This window comes from Notamacropus eugenii, chromosome 3, assembly GCF_028372415.1.
Source record: "Notamacropus eugenii isolate mMacEug1 chromosome 3, mMacEug1.pri_v2, whole genome shotgun sequence".
NCBI lineage: Eukaryota > Metazoa > Chordata > Mammalia > Diprotodontia > Macropodidae > Notamacropus > Notamacropus eugenii.
The window spans coordinates 60,180,223-60,200,119 of NC_092874.1; the positions used below are offsets into that span (position 1 = coordinate 60,180,223).

Consider the following 19,897-nt stretch of genomic DNA (forward strand, 5'->3'; position numbering starts at 1 on the left):
TATCTTTTTTTATTCTTACATTTTGCCATGGTAGCCACAAGCCAAAGCCAAATTAATTTCCCATGTATGAGATAATATATTGCCAACCATCCCCACTTTTCTGACTATGTCAGGCATTTAATATGAACAGAAATATTTCTGAACTGGGTATAGTAAATTTAGGTGCAGTACAAGGAAATTTTACTGAAAACAATGATTAATGGACTTTTATTATTGCCAAGTTCTTTTTGAAAGAAATAAGAGTGAATAGATAACTTTTATGATATATTCATGTATTTTTTCCCTAAACTGTGGTAGCAATGTTATTGGATAAAATGTAAAACTTTACTTAGATTTTTAAAAAATACTCCAAATGAATAAGTTCATACAGCTTTCTATAGAAGTAATAAATGAGCCAGCATGGCCAAATGTAACTCTGAGAACTCAAGCTTTACATATCAGTGATAGCTCTTAGATTGCTATTGTGAACTTAGCCATTGCCTTTTGATGAAGGAGGTCAAGATTGAATTGTTCACTATAAAACCTTTAAATATAATTGGATCTGACACTTACCATTTAATGTCTTGTATCAAGGAAGACACAAGACATTTTGGGGAGAGGAGTAATATATTAAATGAGAATAGAGAAGGCATTCCAAAATGAAAAAAAAATGCAGTATGTAGAATCAGACATCTTCTAGTATGGCATGTGAGCCTGTCTAAAATTGTACTGTTCAAAACTGTCCACTGTTACCATTGGCTGTCAGAGTCCAGTGGTCTGGTCCAAAATAAATAGTTTCTAAAATTTGTTTTTTACTTCTCAGTTTAAAAAATAATGTCTGCTGTTAGAAAACCTGGTTAGTTAGTAACTACTGAGAGGCTCAGAAGCAGCAGGTTGACCACTAGGTAAAAAATTCCTTCACCATGAATAGACATGTTGCAATATAAAGATATAAAAGGGCCCTTAATCCTATTTAGTATCCTTGAGCATTACGAGTATCTCTCCTCAACAAGATGTATGTCCAGTCAAAAGAGATTGCCATACACTGCATACAAGGGGAAAAAATGGATGACGAGTCTATATTGCCTATTTTATGACATACGGTTGGATGGCTAGTGCATTTAGTTAACCCAGCAATACATATACATATGCAGGTACTAAAAATGGACACTTAACTTGACCAAAAAGAAAACATAAAAGGAATTTAGTGCCTTCAATTTTGTGACGAACTGATATAAGAAAAATGAGAAAAATGAATTACTCTTATTCTACTGGACCCCAGATTACCAAGAACAGTAAGTAAGAGTTTATATATACTTGATTGAAGGGGGAAAAAATACTTCCTAACAATTAGGCATTGCCTTAGGAAATAATGGTTGGTATTGATGTTAAGGGAATTTTTGTTCAGATAATGTTGGCGAAGATGGACTAGGAGTAGGGGGAGGGGGCATTCCAAGAGACCTTGTATAGTAAATAATTTCACTTTCTAGTAACCAAATAGGAATAATCAAAAAGATCTTTATGATAATCTAAGTACCATACTTTGAGAACTTAAAGGGATCTTAGATAATTGGAGGGTTTTCATTAACATCTGATGCAAAGAATGAGGAATTAGAGATGTTCTCATAAGAACTGGATAAAGCTCTTTAAATTAAAGTAATTTAATACTTAGCAATTTCATAGCACATACTATGATATTCAACTGGATGGACAATGCATAGAGCTGGTTATTTCAGCAGATATCTTGCATAGAAACACTAAATGTACATGTATCTTGGAGATGCTGTCATGCCTAATAGCCTGGGTCTAGAATTAAATAGGAGATAGAAGAAGCTAGGATTCCACTGAGGAAATTGTTCAGTGCTATCAGTGATCCTGAAGCTTCTCAATGAATTAAAAAAAAACACATTTTCTTTGAAGTATTATTATTTCCAAAGAATCAAAATGACCAGTAATCCAAGAAGACCATGGAGAAATGTTTGCGTGAGGAGAGTAACTAGATTGCAGTATATTATAAATGACTTGCATAAAAGAAGAGATTTGAAGATAACAATCCAGCAGATTTTTGACAATACAAAGAGCAGACTAGCCACAGTAGCAACAAGGGATTCCAGATGGAGAGCAAGCATGCCACATTGGTGCTCACGTAATGGCAAGAGAAGTTAATTAAGTGCTCCAGTAGACTGGGCACAGTCTCAAAAGTTGAAAAGGTATGAATGCTTTTTAATATGCTCAGTGCATATTAAAAGTGCAGAGAAAGTGCAGATCATATCATAATATCATCAGGTGAATGCAGAATTGGTTGGTTGGATGGCCAAAATAAAGAATAATTGTTAATGGTTCTGTGTAGGCTTAGCAAGAGGTCTCCAGTGGAGTACCCAGTAATTTATGGGTGGCCTTGTGCTATTTAAAAATACTCAAAATAAAGACATGAATTTTATGCTCATTAAGTGTGGAGATAATAAAGCTGGAGGGATAGATAACTTAGTAGTAATGGATGACAGAGTTAAGATCCAAAAGAAATTTTCAGAGTCTAGAGCATTGAGTGTTATCTAATAAGATTCATTTCCATACAGATTCATGGAAAGTCTTGAACTTAAAAATGAACTGTGTGTAAGATAGGGGAGGCACAGATAGATAACAGTTCAAAAAATTGGTTTTTTTTTTTAGTGAATTGTAAACTTAGTATGAATTAGTCATGTGATTTAGTAACTACAAAAGTTAATAAGATCTTGGGTTGCATCATGGACCATATCTTTGAGAAAGAGAATGATAATTGTATTATGTAATCTGCTTTGGGGCAGCTAGGTGATGCAGTGGATGGAGTGCTGGAGTGAGGAAGTCCTTATTTTCCTGAGTTCAAATGTGGCCTAACAAGCACAACAAAAAAAGACATCCACGATCTGTTTTTGTTCGATCTACTCTGACCCAGGTTTTTGAGCACTCCAGGACATTGATAAGCAGGAGAGAGTCTGGAGGAAAGGAAACAAGACAGTGAAGGCCCTTTAGTCCATGTCATAAAAAGGATCAATTGAAGGACTTGGGTTTGTTTAGTCTGGAAAAGAAAGAAGGGGGGATATGTTAGCTGTATTTAGGTGCTGGAAGGGCTGTCCTGTGAAGGAGGTATTAAACTTGTTCTATATGGCCCTAGATGGCAGAACTAGACATAAAGGGTGGAAGTTATGAAAAGCCATTTTTAAGTTTGATGTTAGGAAAATTTCCTTCAAATCAGACCCATCCGAAAGAGGAATGTGTTGTCTTAGAAGGCAGTGGGTTCTATTCCATGGTGGTCTTCAAGAAAAGGCTGGACAATCACTTGTCAGTTACAATACAATGGTGAGTCCTTTGTTGGGTAGATGAGACTACACAGCTATTGTGAACTTTTTTAATACTCACATTCTGTTACTATAATGAGCAGAATAGAAAAAAATGAATCCATAGTGGCAAGTTTCTGAAGAATTAAAAGGAGAAATAATACACTGAGAATACAAATATACTGATATGGGCAATCTAATAGAAAAGAAGACTCATTTAGTAGTATTAAACAGATATAGGAGCTCTATATAAGAAAAATACACTGATCTTGAAGAGAGGCATTGAAGAGACGACTCAAGAATGAAAGATAAAAATGTTTGTAAAATTTTATTACAATCAATTTAAAAGTATGTAAGAATATTAATTACTTTATTTAAATCAAAACTGTTTCTCACAGACTTTTCCTGAACCTCTTTAGTACAGGGTCCTTAGAGAGTAATTCAAAAAAAGATAAATAGAGCTTCCCCAAGTCACTAATGATCTATCCAGGATTTTGGATTCAGGACATGGCTAAGCACACTCTAATAGATTTCCTTGGAACAATAAATATTAAAAATATGGCTGCAGTTTAAGGATGGGTCTCCTAAACCCATCTAAGAAGAAGAGTGGTAGCCACCCTCTGGGAATTCAACCTCATAGTGTGAGAGGGGATCCAGAGAATCAGTTTAGAACACATACTTTACACATATTGTTAGACAATAAGAAATGTTGATTAGTTTTTTTATATTTATTTTTAGTTTTGCTGGACTACTTGTTTTCACTTTTTAAAATTTTTTTGTTACAAGTGGATGGTAAGGCATTTGGTATGGGAAATATATTTTAAAATGAAGATGATATTAATGTGTAAGATAATTAAAATATTTTAAATTTGTCTGACATCTCTCATACCCACATACATGAACTTATACACATTTACACATACATACACAGAGACCTTTGGCAACTGTGTCATAATTGCTCTGTCTTTACCTTGCAATGCATCCATCCACATTATTTCTTAGAAAATGAATTCCTGGTAATCAAAAAACTGTCTTTTGAATTTATACTTGCCTTTTTTCAGGCTTCTACATTATCATTTTGTTCAGTGAAGCAATGGTTTACCAAATGATAACCTTGAGGTCTGGAAGTGTTAATGAGCCTCCCAAAGGGATTGTACTTTTTCTGAGAAGCCTTTGCCACTGAAAGAATCTGGTTCATCATCCAGTAATCTGTATCATTGTCTACAAGAGTTCATTTAGACAATAACACATTTTAAGGAAAGCTAAAGACGAGGAAAATTACAAGCCTCCAAAATGAACAGCACAGAAAACATGAAGACACATTTACTTCTCTGTTTTACATTTAAAACTCTTCACAGCCAGGCTCCATTCTGTTTTTTCAGATTCCTTACATATTTTTTCCATTCACCCAGTCTCCGGGCCATCCTGCCCTGTTTCCCAAACACAGTATTCCCTTTCCTCCTTACTGTATCTTTGCACAGGCTGCTGCAACCCTCTTTACCCTTAACTCTCTTCCCATACCTGAAACACACTCTTTGCCCCACCTCTTACATTCTTAGCTTCCTTTAAGACTTAGCTCATCTGTCATATCTTGTCCTAAGCCTCTCCTAGTTGTTATTTGTTCTATACTTTCTTTTAAATACTTTATCTATTTACAAAAGGCATTTCCATCCCCACACTCTCCCAGCCCAGTTCCTTGAGAGTAAAGACCTGAGTGCTGGATGCTTACCATCCATTTGTAAAAAAAAAAAAAAATTAAAATTAAAGTAAAAAGTTCATCAATATAAATCATCTCTTCCTACAATGTGATAATATATACAATGTGCTCTTAGTTTGTTCTCCTGATCCTTACTCATACTGGTAGGCTGAATCCTCAGAGGACCACTGCTACTTTTTCTCTCAGGGTTCTAGGATAACCTAGAGATTTAGGTGCTATTTTTCAAATATTAGAGCTGGAAAGTCTCCATTGATGACCAGTTGATTTCCTTGAGTGGTCTCTGCATAACTTCTCTTTAGTATCTATGTGTTTTATTTATATAAAGATCATGTTTTTCATTTTACTTTGTGATAGTAAATAATCTGAGCTGTCTTAACTCTCCCACTCTCTGATACATGGAGTCCTTTGAATTGTGGCTTCTATATCCTCTCAGGGTTTTTAGGATAGCCTTGAATGGATGAATCAGGGGTGGGGAACCTGTGGCCTTGAGGCCACATATGGCCCTCTTGGTCTTCAGGTGTGGCCCTTTGACTGAATCCAAACTTCACCGAACAAAGAAAAGGCCAAATGTGGTCTTAAAGCCATGGGTTCCCCACTCCTGGGATGAGTGTAATATTACTAATACTAGAAATAAAACCTGAACACTCATCTTCTTCGGTATCATTCCCACTTCTTCTGCTGGCTTATTAGCAGCATCTGAACTGATCAAAGCCTTTTTATACTTAGTTGGAATGCCTTTGGCTGATTTAATTCAACTGAGCTATGTTCCTATCTGGTTAAGGAAGTGTTTAGTGAAATGAGGTAATTTAGTGATTTACTCAGCTGACTCCACCCTTAAATTGTAACCATTTTTTGATATTTGTTGTTTCCAGAAAATCTACTGGAGTGTGCTTAGCCACATTCTGAGAACAAAATCCTGGATAGATCATTAGTGACTTGGGGAGGCTCTACTTACCTACTTACCTTTTATGAATGAATCCCTAAGTGCCCTGTACTAAAGAGGTTCAGGAAAAGTCTGTGAGGCATAGTTTTTATTTCAATAAAGTAATTAATATTCTTACATACTTCTAAATGGATGGCGACAAAATTTTACAAACTTTTTTTTAAGTTCTAATAGGTTGATGCCTTTTTCCTTACTTGCTAAAAGATCCTCCCCTCATCTCCATCCCCCAAAAAGACAATAAGGAATGGAAGCAAGCGAAGGAAGTCAAGTCTCTTGTCTCAAAGAGGCAGTTTGGTTTTTTTATGAAGTTCCTTGAGGACTCCAGATTCTACAGGGATTAGGGCCTTGAAGTGACTGGAAGTCACTTGTTGGTTTGCTTGACACCTGAGTAGCCACGCTGGCTCCTTAGCTTCAATGGGATTCACTCTCTTCTTTCATGAAGGTGCCCCTCTGCTCTGGGCTCAGACAAGTATCAGGTACATTTGGTTTGATGCACAAATTGAGCCCTGAGTCCAGTGTGGACTAAGGTACTTGACCATCTCCCCCTCCCACTAAAGTGATACCTCATCACTGGACCTACACATGTAGGTTGGGTTTAATCATTCAAATGTTTATTGGATTAAATGGGATCGGTTCATTTAATTATATGCCCTGTGGGTTCTAAGTCATAAAAACACTATACTTCATAAACCATGAACTTTAGAGTCATCTTTTATTATCAGAGTCTCGTCTTCTTCCTTCTGGCATCAGTAATACTTTCATTAAAACATAATTGTGATAGTATCTTAACCAGTTAGGATTCTGGGCATCTCTCTAAGACTATACATTGCATAAAGACCCCAACCTACTTTATAAGAGAGAGTTCCTTACTGAGAGCTGAAGAACAATAAAATTACAGACCTAGGACCTAATGCAAATTAATGAATTCAGTCAAAATTCTACAATTTCTGAATAACTACTCACTTGGGCACAATTTGTCACTTCATTTTCAAGTGACTTAAACCTGTGTTTCATCAGACTATTCATGCTCAATCTATTAGCAATATCTTTGGAAGGGGAGTTAGGGAGGGGGCGGTTCCCAGTGAACTATATGACCCTGGATTTCTCCTGTAGGAAAATCCTACAGGATTTACCCAACAGAAGAAGATTATTATAGAAGAGGGAGTTCTGCATCATTACCCTGAGAATTATGTCTTGCATAGCTACACATTTAATAACCATGTGTCACCTAAACTCCTTGCAAAATGCTGAAAATCTACTTGTAGAGTGGAGTCTCTGAGGCCTCTAATTGATGACTGTGTTGTGGGAGAAGAGGGCTACCAGGAAACAGATGATTTGGCAACATGGCCTGAGGGAAAACCTTACTTATATTCTTTTAGGTGCAGAAAAATTTCCCTTTATCATGAATATTGTCCAAGTAGTAACAACTGAGAAAATCATGTTTCATCAAAAAAAAAAAAAACCCAAAAAAGACCCCACTGCTCTAAAATGTGAAGAAGCCAAGAGCAGTACAACATGGAAGACAGTGAAAAATATGCAAATGGGAATAACAATTCATCATTTTCTGACCTTCAAAAGTGCATGACTTCCTCTTAAAATGTAATCAAAAATGAAAAAGCAAAACTAAAAGATGATCCCATCTAGTCCAGTTGTACTGCTGAGCATCTGAACTGAGTTGTCACAATTTATAAAGAGATTTGTAAAATGGAATTTACTCAAGAATACCTTCCTCACACCTGACTGCAAATGAACTGGGTACAAAGGCACCTTGAAGAAAGACCAGGCAGCAAATAAAAGAGCTTCTCTCAGAAGTCTGTGTGCCCAAACTGAAGGTGGAAGTTGAAAAAAAAAGTGTGTAGCTGAATCTAAGGCAAAGGATGGCTTTGGCACATCCCTTCCCAATTCCTTGCATTTATAGTTGAAGATTATGAAATCTTGCAAATGAAATCTGAACTCTGTTGTGATACCGTGAGCTGCTTTAGAGTCTTATTTACTTTAATTTGGGTACTCTATGGCCATTAATTTCAGAAGAAAAGCATATAAGGAAAAGATTAGCAGTGAACGTCATGAGTACCTTTCCATCATTGACTTCTGGTAGTTTTTGCAGCTTTAATGGTAATCTTTCATAAATAGCATGTCCCTTTCATAGCAAGTAGAAGTGAGTTTGCCACACTGAACTTGGAGAGGTCCTTTTCTGCATCAGAATGCTTAGTTGCCTTCTATTTTCCTTTGCTGTTCCAACTCATGTGTCAGGGATCCACTCCCCTCAGAAGGTTTTTATAAGTGTGTAAAATAAAATACATACAATTACAAAACTTATTATATTGAGTTATACTTATTACATTATTTAAAAAAAACAAATCCTCATAGCCCAAGTTAAGAATGACTCTTCTGAAGTGGTAGGAATATTGAATTGAGCTTTTGGGACTCAGTTGTAACCAGGACATGGCAACTAACTTGACTCTGAGCACCAAATCCAGAAGGTACTAACAGCATTTAAATCTGAAATGCAGAAATATTGGAGTGTAGTGCCTATGCAGTGAGGATGATTGCTTAAAATCAAAAGCTATCAGATGGTAAACCAACCCAACTGAGCTCTGTTCCACCTGTCTTCTATGTGGCATAGGGCTCACCTCTGATGAAAAAAAATGGAAATATACCCATAGCTGTTTGGAAACCATGAATTCCTAGTTCAGCTCTCTCACAAACTGGTTTGGTGACCTTGAGCTAGTCATTTCATCTCTCCCAGTAACACTTTTTCACTTAAGAAATAATAATTTATTGCTAAGATTCCTATAAGCACCCACTGACACACATATAGGTCCCATAAATTTGAATGTACTTCTTTTTAGGTTGAATTCTCATCAAAATGTCCTCAAGTACCTGCTCTAGATTTTTGTTTTCACTTTCTACTTCAATTTATGCCTATCTGTGTAGGACTGTGTCCCTCCAGTAAAATGGAATCCTTGGGGGCAGCATCCTTTTTCAGAAATCTTTCTAGGTGCAGCCTGAAGACAATGTTGAATACATTGTAGGTGATTAATAAACATTTGTTGAATTGAATTCCAAAAAAGATAATCAATCCTTTGTGAAAAAAGTCAAATTGACCCTGTCAAATAGTCCAACATCAAAAGTACATGCCCTTTTATCAGTGAAAATAGCATTAAAGGAAATGCACCATCATTTACCTTGCCTTTGTACCCTAGGGACCATGGGGTTGTTCCATCTGATATGTGGCTGGAACCTCCTATATGAGCTCTATGAGTAATTTCCCTCATTAGAATGTGAGCTGCTTGACAGCAACAGTAGTCTTGATTTTATATGTGTAGCCCCAGTCATTAGTTCAGTGTTAAGCATTTAATAATATTTTTTTTTACTTTTTCCTTCATTCACCCATACCTTTTGAGGCATCTTTACAGGCACTGGCTGTGTCCTGTTCTGGTGATAATTTTTTCCACGCTTCATAGATTCTCAAAGCCGCTATCATGAAATCTCAAGCTACAGAAAAGCTCTTCTTTGCTCTGAAGGACTTGGAAGCAGACTGTAAAATTCTTTGAGTTTAATTCATTTCAGCCAACTTTTATTAGATCTGTTATATGCGTGGTATGCTATCTTACAGAGAGTTATGAATCACCAAATCAGAGAGATAGAATGAACATTAGTTAGAGGTCATCTTGGTCCAAACCCTTCATTTTCCAGATGAGGAAACAAGCCAAGAGACAGGGATGGTGAGTCAAAAAAAAGCTAGTATCTAGTGACCCTAGAACCTGGATTTTAGACTTGTCTGATTCTATATCTAATGCTCTTTAGAATTTTTTATTGCATTAACAGTAGAGGACGTAGGAGAAGCTGAGAGTTCTATTTGACCTTAAAAAACAGACCTCAATTTGACTTGCAAATCCTAATTGTTCTGAATTAGTCCTTTCCTTATCAATTATTTTCCAGCTTGCTTAAGGTGATTTCATTACAAAACTACTTTGGAGTTTTCTGACTTTTACATTAGGTGTCACATAAAGCCAGAACAAAAAGTATATTTGTCTTAAAGGTGAGACTGATAATTTTTAATCATAGAAATTAGAGCTATTTCCTAATCTTAAACCTAATTTTAAATTACAAACTTTTGAGCAAGTAGCCTCCCCACCCACATTTGAAATGGCAATATGAATATGGTATGTGAGAAAAGAGCCATTGCATTGAGGTGACTTAGGTCTTATTGTCATCAGCTCTCAAATTTTGTTCCCATTCTGATTTTCAGTTTCCTCAGTTTCTTTCGTTGAAAAACAGTACTATGATTTCTAAAATCCTTTCTAACCTTCCTATTCTGATTCCTAAACTTTTACCTAAAAACTTCCCCATGCTAACTGTACATGAGCAGTACTTTAGAGAAGTGCTGCTTTATCTGATAGAGTCATAAGTGTCCATTGTCCTGTAATAGACCCAATATCAGGAAAAGGCTGACCTAGTAGATTTTGAAAGTGAAGTGGGATTTTTATCCTTGAATTCATAGCAGAGCTACATTGAGGTGAATCATCTAGCCTCTAACAACTACAGTCATGAACTGGGATTGCAATAGGTGATATGCATCCCGTCTTTCATATAACTAGGAGATCCTGAGATCCAATTTGTTAAAAAATTACCTTTTTCCTCCTTAAAAATGTCTACTAGGGCTCTAACCTCCTCCTCACCCTACCCTCCCCCCAAATTTAAAAGGAATAAAAAAAGACTGAAAAAAATCCAGCTTTAATTATCTTAAAAGAGACAAGGAAAATGAGAAATATGTTCTTTTATGGTTTATAATTGTTAAATAAATAACACCAGCTACAATGAAAAAAGGAACCAAATTGGCTTCAGGTATGGAATAACCAATATAAGAAGTAGGTCCCCCCCTTCCCTTCCCTCCCCTGCCCTCCCCTCTCTTTTCCTTCCTTGAGCCCGCTACACCCTGAAGCTCAGACACCATGGAGCCCCTGTGATCTACCTATTAAGAGGTAGTGCAGTAGAAGAGGACAGAATAATGGGAAGAGAACTGCAGTTCACAGGAGAAGCTTTGGGTTCTCTTCCTAGCTTGGTCATTAAGACGCAGAGCCTTTGTCTTATTTTCTGTGACTATTAAATGAGCATAATACTTCTTGCTTGAGGGGGAGAGGTTATGGAATATAGAAGAAGGACAAGAACTTGTACATCCTCAGTCCAAAGCATTGTGCCTAGCATAGAGCACTTAATTTAATTGATTGACTGATAAATAAGATTAAACTTGTGAAAACATTTTAAAAATGCAAAATGGTCTTATCAGTGCATGAAGAATAATTGCCGATGAAACTTTTCTTATTTTAGTTAAAAATCTAGGTACGGTATGTGCTTAAACTACTGTAAGGCCGCTGAAGAACTTGTCTTCTTTTTTTTTGTAACTGAAATTTGCTTTAGATTTCCTCTGTACTGAAATGTGCTATTTGAAGTCAGAGAAATCAGTGGGGACTGGAGCAGTCTCTCAAAGCAATGTTGTCTGTCCTTAGGGGCAATTAGATAGGACTATGACGGTAGAATTGCTTAGCTGAGTAGGTGGAAAGAGGAACCAGGTTTTTCCATCATTAAATGATATCTACATATATGTACATATATTCACACACTTTATTATATATATATATTGTTAAATATATTCACTATTTATGTTTATTATATTTAATTTTATATATTCATGTGTTATATTTATATAATGCAATATTACATATATGTGTATATAATTTTAGTGAACTGGGGAGGGGAAAAAAAGAAGTGAGCAAAGTTCTCTTTGCCTAAATTGAAAGAAAATATTTCCGAGACCCAAGGTTTATATTAGGCTATTCACCCTTAAAATATAGATTCATGGATGATATTGAAGGCATCTGTACTGAAGCCAAGTTCTCAAATTCAGTACAGTAAAAATGTGGTTGCAGATCCCTTCAGTACAGCTTCCATTGTCCATTTACATGCCAAGAAGTTTGGGCATTTAGGGTTTTAAGGTTATGGAAGCTGTAGTCTTGGAAAGCTTAAGAAAATGTTATTTTGATCTGATTGAGAATACTGTGTCTGGCACACAGTAAGTACTAAACAAAGGTTTACATTCATTCATTAAGATAGAGGAAACACTTTTCCTGAAAAGCCAATGTTGAAGGATACGGTGGGAAAGATCCTTTTAAAAATGGTTGCATACTATGGAATGGATTTAGAGGAGCTGAGTACAAATACCACACGACTGACCCTCCATGTCCAACCTTGGGCAGATCACTTTACCTCCCTCGGTCTTAGTTCCTTCATCTGTAAAATGAAAGAGTAGATAAGAAAAACTCTGAGGTACCTTTTAGTTCTAGATTTATGATCCTGTTTTCAATTGGATATTTAAGAGCACTGGATTTAGAATGAGAGATCTTAGGTTCAAATCCCAGTTTTTCCACTCACTCCCTGTATGACTTGTGACCTATAAATCATTTCACCTTCCTGGACTTCAGTTTCCCCATCTGCAAAATGAGAGAGTTGGAGTGAATAAGTCTATGTTCCCTCCCAGCTCTACATCTATGAGCCTGTGAACTTCCTTCTAGAGGTAACTAAAGAAACATCAGCAGGAATATGGTTGATGAAGTCAAGAATACCTGAGTTCAAATTTCATCTCACATATATACTATATAGATCATTCCGGATGAATTATATAACCTCTCTGCGCCTCAGTTTTCTCACTGTAAAATGAGGTGACTGGATTTGATAGTCTCCAAAATTTGTTCCAGTTCTAAATGAATGGTTCTAGTATTCCCTCAGCCCACCCCAACCTATACAGTCTTTTTTTTTCTACTACCTTGGGTCTGCAGTTAATACTGACAACTGCTCCTTTCCGTCTTGAAGGTCTAAAAATTTTTAGGTGTGTTCTAAAGATGGACATTATTGGTTTATGAGGTTAAACTGGATGATCTCTGAGGCTCCTTCTAACTCCCACATTCAGTGATTTTTCCACATGCCTGCTCTGGGTACCTTACAACCAATGATTTGATCTTGAGATTTTTATCTTTCACTGACTCACCATACAGGGCAAATATCTTCAGTTAACATTGAAGATCCCATGACTGGCAGTGCTGATTTTATAATATTATTTCCTAACATTGTGATGTTCAAGACCTTGATGTGATTTCACTGACAATTCAGTCAATTGTAAGTGTCACCATCTCCATTTTGGTGATGACAAAGGAAGAGTTAAATGAGTGAGTCATCCAGAGTCAGCATGAGATCCAAGGGAAGAAAAAAAAAACTCAAATTTTTCATCTCCTCCTTTAGGTCTACAGCCCACTGTTATTAAAGCATATTTAAAATGTACTGATGGATTTTGTTAAGTCAACTCCACAGTATCCTGCCCAATTAACCACATTTTTCGGGGCTAGGGTGTGGTGGGGCAAGCCAGAATAGGAAGCCTATTGAGCTTCACTGTCAGAAAACCAAGTACTTCCCTATTTTTAGTATGAAAAAAACCAACATATTCTGAATTATGAAGTCAAACAGAACAAGGAAATTAGTGTAGCTTCACTCTATCCTCTTTATTCTGCGTTTTTGGGTTCTCCTGAAGCTAGCTGATTCTTTTTCAAAAGCTACTGGATTTTACCAGTCATATTTTTTTAAATCTTTGCCTTTTTGGAAAGGGAGTCATGATGAGTTCATGGTGTGCTTTAGAGGTATTTCTGTCTAGTCTTTAAACATAAACTATTATTACAAGCAGCATAACTGAGGCAGGAGAACCTATAAACACAATACAAACAAACAGACAAATCAGCACTGCACGGAAAAAGAGATGTGAAGCCACAAATCGCATGGAATCCTGGTTATGTTCATTCATCACTTTTGTCCCAGTGAGACAGTGGCAAGGTTACAAGATTCGAGGCAGATTATCTTGGGTTCATATCCTACTCTGCCACTTTCAAATTACATGACTTTGAATAAGTCACTTACTAGCATGATCTTTAATTTCCTTATCTGCAAAATAAAAAGGCTGGAGTAGAATGCTTCTGAAATCTCCCCTCATGTTAAATCTGAGTGTTAATTCTCACTGTGGTTTATTACATTAATCAATTAGAGAAAGCTTTGTTCTCTAACTTGAACAAGGAGACATTGGTAGAATCTTTATTTTGGCCATACTAACCAAGTTCCAAGCTAAATTGTCTGTTTCTGCTTTTACTTCATGGTTCAGGTTTTACAACGAAATACCTTCTTCACATTGACAGAAATGCTGATGTAACTATTTTGGAGACCACAGGAACTACTTTTACATTGATTTCAATTTGTAGAATATTAGCAACTATTTTGATTCTGGTTTTTCTATGCCCTCAAAATTTTGAATATAGAAATAGAAACCAAGTCATGATATCTCTCTAATAGACTAATTCTTCAAAAGTTATCACAGAGCTCAGGGAATTAAAATTAATTGCATTGCACTTTAAGTTCATTCTTTGCCAGTAGAATATACAATTGGTTTAAGAAAAGTTGAATTCCTTTTAAACATTTCTTTCTGAGGTCTCATTTTCCATTTAAAATATTACAACAACTTTCTCAAGAATGGGAGCTATAGGAGTTAGATGTCTCCGTGAATTATTTTTGGCTCTGATGGTTAGGAGGTAATGTTGGACTTGGGTTCAAATAGACTTGATGTTATTGTTCGTCAGTTTCGCTTTGCTGTAAAATTAGTGTGTTGGTGTGCCGATGGCTTCTGAGATCCCTTCCAACGCTAAATCATAATAGTCTCCTCTGGAAAGCTCACAATAAACAGTGATTCAATCAGGAATGTCTACTTACTCATTATTCCTTTAATACAACATGAAGGAGAAAACAAAACAAGTTAGTGCCATTGAGATACTATGGAAGTTCCAAAACATGGTGGGTTTTTATAGGGTTCCTATCTAGGTTAATAGCTCAAGAATAGAAGGGAATAGGAACACCTAGGAAATTGACAGCTAGTTGATATTCAGAATTCCCATGGTGGGAACAAGTTCTTTGTTCTGTTCTTTATCAGAATAACATAGGGAACTTGAACCATTACAGTTGCTTCCTCATTTACCTTGTTAAATTGGGTACTTAGGTACTTACAGATTCCCTGTAACACTTGAATTCCAAAGTGTAATTTTTCAGACTCTTGGTGCCTTATACTGTATAATTGACTGGGGGAATCTAATTAAGACTTTCCCTTTTAGACCCCAGGGGTAGTTTATATAAATCTAAAATATATACCCGTAGATTACTGGGTAGAGTAGAAGCACACAGGAAAAGGAAAGGACCATTTTCTTTGTTAAATATTTTTTAATTAAGTGATGGTTTGCATATTAGTCCTTAGAATTTTCTGTCAGGTTAAATGAAACTTTTCCTATATTTGATGACTTAGCCTCAGTGTTTGCATGAGATGTAAGGATCTTTTTTTCTTTTTCATGGTGAGTGTCAATACATGATGGTCCCAAGGGAAATCCTAAGTGGGAAGAAATGAGCCATAGAGAGTATTAATTATCAGACAGTCCAAGAATGAACCCAGCTTATCTGCCTTTGGTTGAAACACGGGCTACATTTCTATCTCTTCCTAGTTACTTGTCCGGTCTTCTGCACATAATTGACTCATAAGAAATGTTTGCTGATCTGAATTGAACTAATTATTTTAAAAAACATTGGTGGAAAGGTCATTGTTGCATAGGAAGCAGCTATAACATATACTTTTCTAGAATGTTCAGATTGATTTTCATTTTTATTTCCTATTAAATTGCTCCATGTTTCTCTGGGATTACATAGTTGTTTATTAAATTCTATCCAAGTTCAAGATTTTTGACTTCCAGTGTTTTGCATTTTTATTGAGACCTTATAATCATTTAGAGCTTCAAACTTGGAAACAGAATTTCTCTACTAGGGAATATTGGGAAAACAAAAATGGAGGCCTGCTTCCTTTCTGGCTTTCTGCAATGTTATTGGTATTCTCTAGGCTGCCCAAAATATCAAACATTTGCTCTCCCAACTGTTGATGTCTTGCCGTATCATCATTCCTTTGCTGTTTTGGAATACATAAAATGGCTCTTGAATGAAAGAAGTATGGATGGGAATTAAAGAATGAGTAATGACTGTGGGACCGTAAGAAGAAACCTGATGATCAAAAGTCTTGTTCCAAGATGGAAAAAAAATGCTAATCATATTTCACCCACCAAGAAAATCCTTGCAAAAACAAAAAAGATGAAATTGAAATAACATGTAAATCATATGGAGTTATTTCTATCTTTTTTTTTAATTTGCCAAGAACTTCCTAAAAAGCACCGGGATAACTCAGAACTGTTTTTATTTCTATTATATTTTAAACAGAATGACTAAACTATCCAAGAAAATTAGTTTAACTTGCATTAGATCTCATCAGGTCTTGGGTAGTTGTTTTCACATCAAAATTTATCTACCATAAAATATTTTCCTTTTTATTTTTGCTTCTATTTTAAAAATGGAATATTAATAACTATTCATATGGAATTGTTAGCCTATTTAAAAACTAAATCAAACTTTTTTGATTGAACTAGCTTGGATTCTGAGAAAACATAAACATTTATGCCCATGCATATGTATTATACACATTCTCATCTTATCAACTATCAAATCCTAGTTTTGATTTAAAGAATCTCCTTAGTAGTCAGAGATTCTAGTCATGGCTGTTTGTGCCTTGGCATTCTACGGAGATAATAATGTTGACAGAGTACTTTTTTAGACCCCTAATATTAGTATGACAAAACCATGAAACTGTCATTAGTCAATGATTTCCTCAAGTGTTTTACAACTCTGAGAACACATCATGATCCACCAATATCTTTTTATTTATTCATTCAGTCATGCCAGACTCATGACTTCATGGACTCTAGCATATCAGGCCTCTCTAGCCTCCACTCTCTCAAAGTTTGCCCACACTATGTTTGTTGCTTCAGTAACACTATCCACCTCATCCTCTGCCATCACCTTCTCCTTTTGCCTTCAATCTTCTGATATCAGGGTCTTTTTCAATGATTTTCATTATGTGGTCAGAGTATTTAAGCTTTAGCTTCAGTATTTGTCCTTCCAGTAAATAGTCTGAATTAATTTATTTAAGTATTGATTGATTTGATCTCCCTGACCAAGGGACCAAAGGACCAAAAGTCTTCCCAGCACCACAATTTGGAAGCATCAATTTTGCAATGCTCAGCTTTAATTATAGTCCAACTCTTATTGCCATACATTACTCCTGGAAAAATTATAACTTTGACTATATGGACCTTTGTCAGCAAGGTAGTGTCTCTGCTTTTTAGTATGCTGTCCAGATTTATCATAGCTTTTCTTCCAAGGACCAAGTGTCTTTAATTTCATGGCACAGTCACTGTCTGCAGTGATCTTTGAGCTTAAGAATATAAAATCTGAGACTCCTTCCATTATTTTTTTTTCCCTTTATCCAGGAAGGGATGGGACCAGTTGCCATGATCTTCATATTTTTAAAAATATCAAGCTTCAAACCAGTTTTTACACTCTCTTCTTTCACCCTCATCAAGAGGATTCTTAATCCTTTTTTATTTTCTACCATTAGAGTGGTATGGTATGTATATCTGAGATTGTTGATATTTCTCCTGGCAACCTTAATTCCAGCTTTTGACTCGCTCGGTCTTTCATTTTACATGATGTACTCTGTATATGTTGTGTAAATAAGACAAATGTTTTAATTTTGTAAAAATAGAATTTTAGACATAGAAGGGATTTCAGGGATCAGCTGGCTCAACTGCTACCATATCAAAAATCCTGCCTGGAGCACCACAAAGAGTAGTTACCCTTCATTTATTTTAGTACACCCGGAGGCAACAAACTAACTCTCTACTGAAGTAGTTCACTCCTTCTTAGGGTGGCTCTAAATTTTAGTTCTTGGAATAGGCTTTTGAGATCATGTGCTTATAACTTTAATTTATTATAACTGAGGAAACTGAATCACCGAAGGTCATACAGATGGTAAGTAGAAGACTCAGTATTTGTAACCAGCTCTTGGGTTTCAAATTAAGTTCTCTCTCAACTGCATTAGAAAAATGTATGGAGCCAGGAATAATCAGTCAATGGACAAGCATTTATTAAGCACCTACTCTGAGACATGCAAATGCTAAATGCTTTGGATGTAGAGAAAGGCAAATAGAAATAGCCCCTGTGTGCAAGAGGATTACAGTATTATGTGGAAGATAATATGCAAATCCTAAGGAAGATATAAGTTTAAATCCTACTTCAGATACTTCATAGCTATGTATTACTAAATAAGCTAATTAACCTCTCCCAACCTCAGTTTCCTCATCTGTAAAATGAGCATAATAACAGCACTGACCTCACAGAGTGGTTGTGAGGATCATATAAAAAATAAGTAAAATCCTTTGCAAACTTTTGGTTGGTTGTTGTTCTTCGTCTATTTGAAGAGGACCAAAATGACATCACTATGATAAAGTGAAATTTCAGTGTGTCTGACTGTGGCTGATCAGACCAATACGAGCTCGGAATGCTCTACCACAGGTCGGGCACAGATAGTCCATGTGAATATTTGGGGTAGATATCTCAAATTTGCTCTCCTGTGTTTACTTTGTGCTATCTCAATTCTGCTTTGCTCAAAGACCACAGCGTGGGCATGCCACGCTGAACGGTCCTGTGTCAGTGTCTCCCACGTTGCACAGTCAAATCCAAAGTTCTTGAGAGAGACCTTGAGAGTCTCTTGTATTGTTTCTTCTGGCCCCCATGTGATCACCTGCCCCATGCAAGTTCTCCATAAAATAGTCTTTTTGGCAAGTGTACATTTTGCATTCGAACAATGTGGCCAGCCCATTGGAGTTGCGCTCTCTGAAGCATAGTTTGAATACTTGGCAGAGTATACTTGGCAGGTAATACTTGAGCAAGGACTTCAGGGTCTGGTACCTTATCCTGCCAGGTAATCCTCAGAATCTTCCTAAGACAGTTCAAATGGAAGCGATTCAGTTTCCTGGCATGGCGCTAGTAGACTGTCCATGTTTTACAGGCATACAACAATGAGGTCAACATAAATACGATTAAGGCAGAAAAAACGAGAGACAAAAATGCTGACAAGAAAATATCTAAAATAGCTAACTCCATGACTGGTCTTAGCTTACTCCTATAGAATTGAACTGAGCAAAGTTAAGCTATCTTCCACATGAAAAAATGAAATGACATTGGAAAAACACTTAGCATAGTGCCTGTAGCATAGTAGGTACTTAATCAAGGCTTATTTCCTTCTCCCACCCTTTGCATATGACAAACTTTCAAATACTTGGTCTGCTTTTAGATTCCCATCTTAGTAATTTTTCCTCTAATATAAATATTTTTAATTTCTTCAGCTAGGTCTAACATTGCACAGCTTTAAGTCCTGGCAAAACCCTGAATCTTGATGACATTACCAAATGTCAAGTTTCTAGTAGCTTATTGTCCTTTAAGCCTCAAATTCTAAAGAGTTGTTTTTCCTTTGGTTTTCCTCTTCTTAGGTATATATCATAGAAGAATCTGGACTGGAAATTCTGGTGTGGGGTATGATTGGAAACGAAGGCAAGGTTTGGATGTATGGCAATGCCCCCCTTTCCAGTAATGGCCCTTTTAAGGTGGCCTTTGAAGCAGACCTTGGAGGAGATGAGCCCACTTTTATTGCACTTGATGATATCTCTTTCACCCTGGAATGCGTATCTGGAGGTAAATAATGTCAAAAGAAACCTGTTTCCTATTAACGGTGGCTGTTTGTGTATATAACTTTAGAGGAAAGAAGACCATCTGGTAATGCCCCTTTGTGACTAAGGATATTTACACACACAGGTGGAGTAGATGATATATACTGTGATTAAAGGAGCACCCAAGAAGCTCTACTATTAGATACATACTTACGTTTTTGTCTTTATTTTGTTCTACTGCCATTAAAGATCCATTCAT

At 36.2% G+C, this 19,897-nt stretch overlaps 1 protein-coding gene across 4 annotated transcripts in view; it reads left to right on the forward strand.

The window, feature by feature from the left end:
• MALRD1 (MAM and LDL receptor class A domain containing 1) overlaps positions 1 to 19,897 on the forward strand; it is a 1,140,778-nt gene that overhangs the window by 938,830 nt on the left and 182,051 nt on the right. For all 4 annotated transcript variants that reach the window (XR_011976660.1, XM_072651641.1, XM_072651639.1 and 1 more), the window contains one exon: positions 19,462 to 19,663. Coding sequence is in view for 3 of the 4 variants with exons in the window: in XM_072651641.1 (XP_072507742.1) it covers positions 19,462 to 19,663 (202 nt within the window). In the remaining variant the exon portion in view is untranslated. The remainder of the gene's footprint in view (positions 1 to 19,461; positions 19,664 to 19,897) is intronic.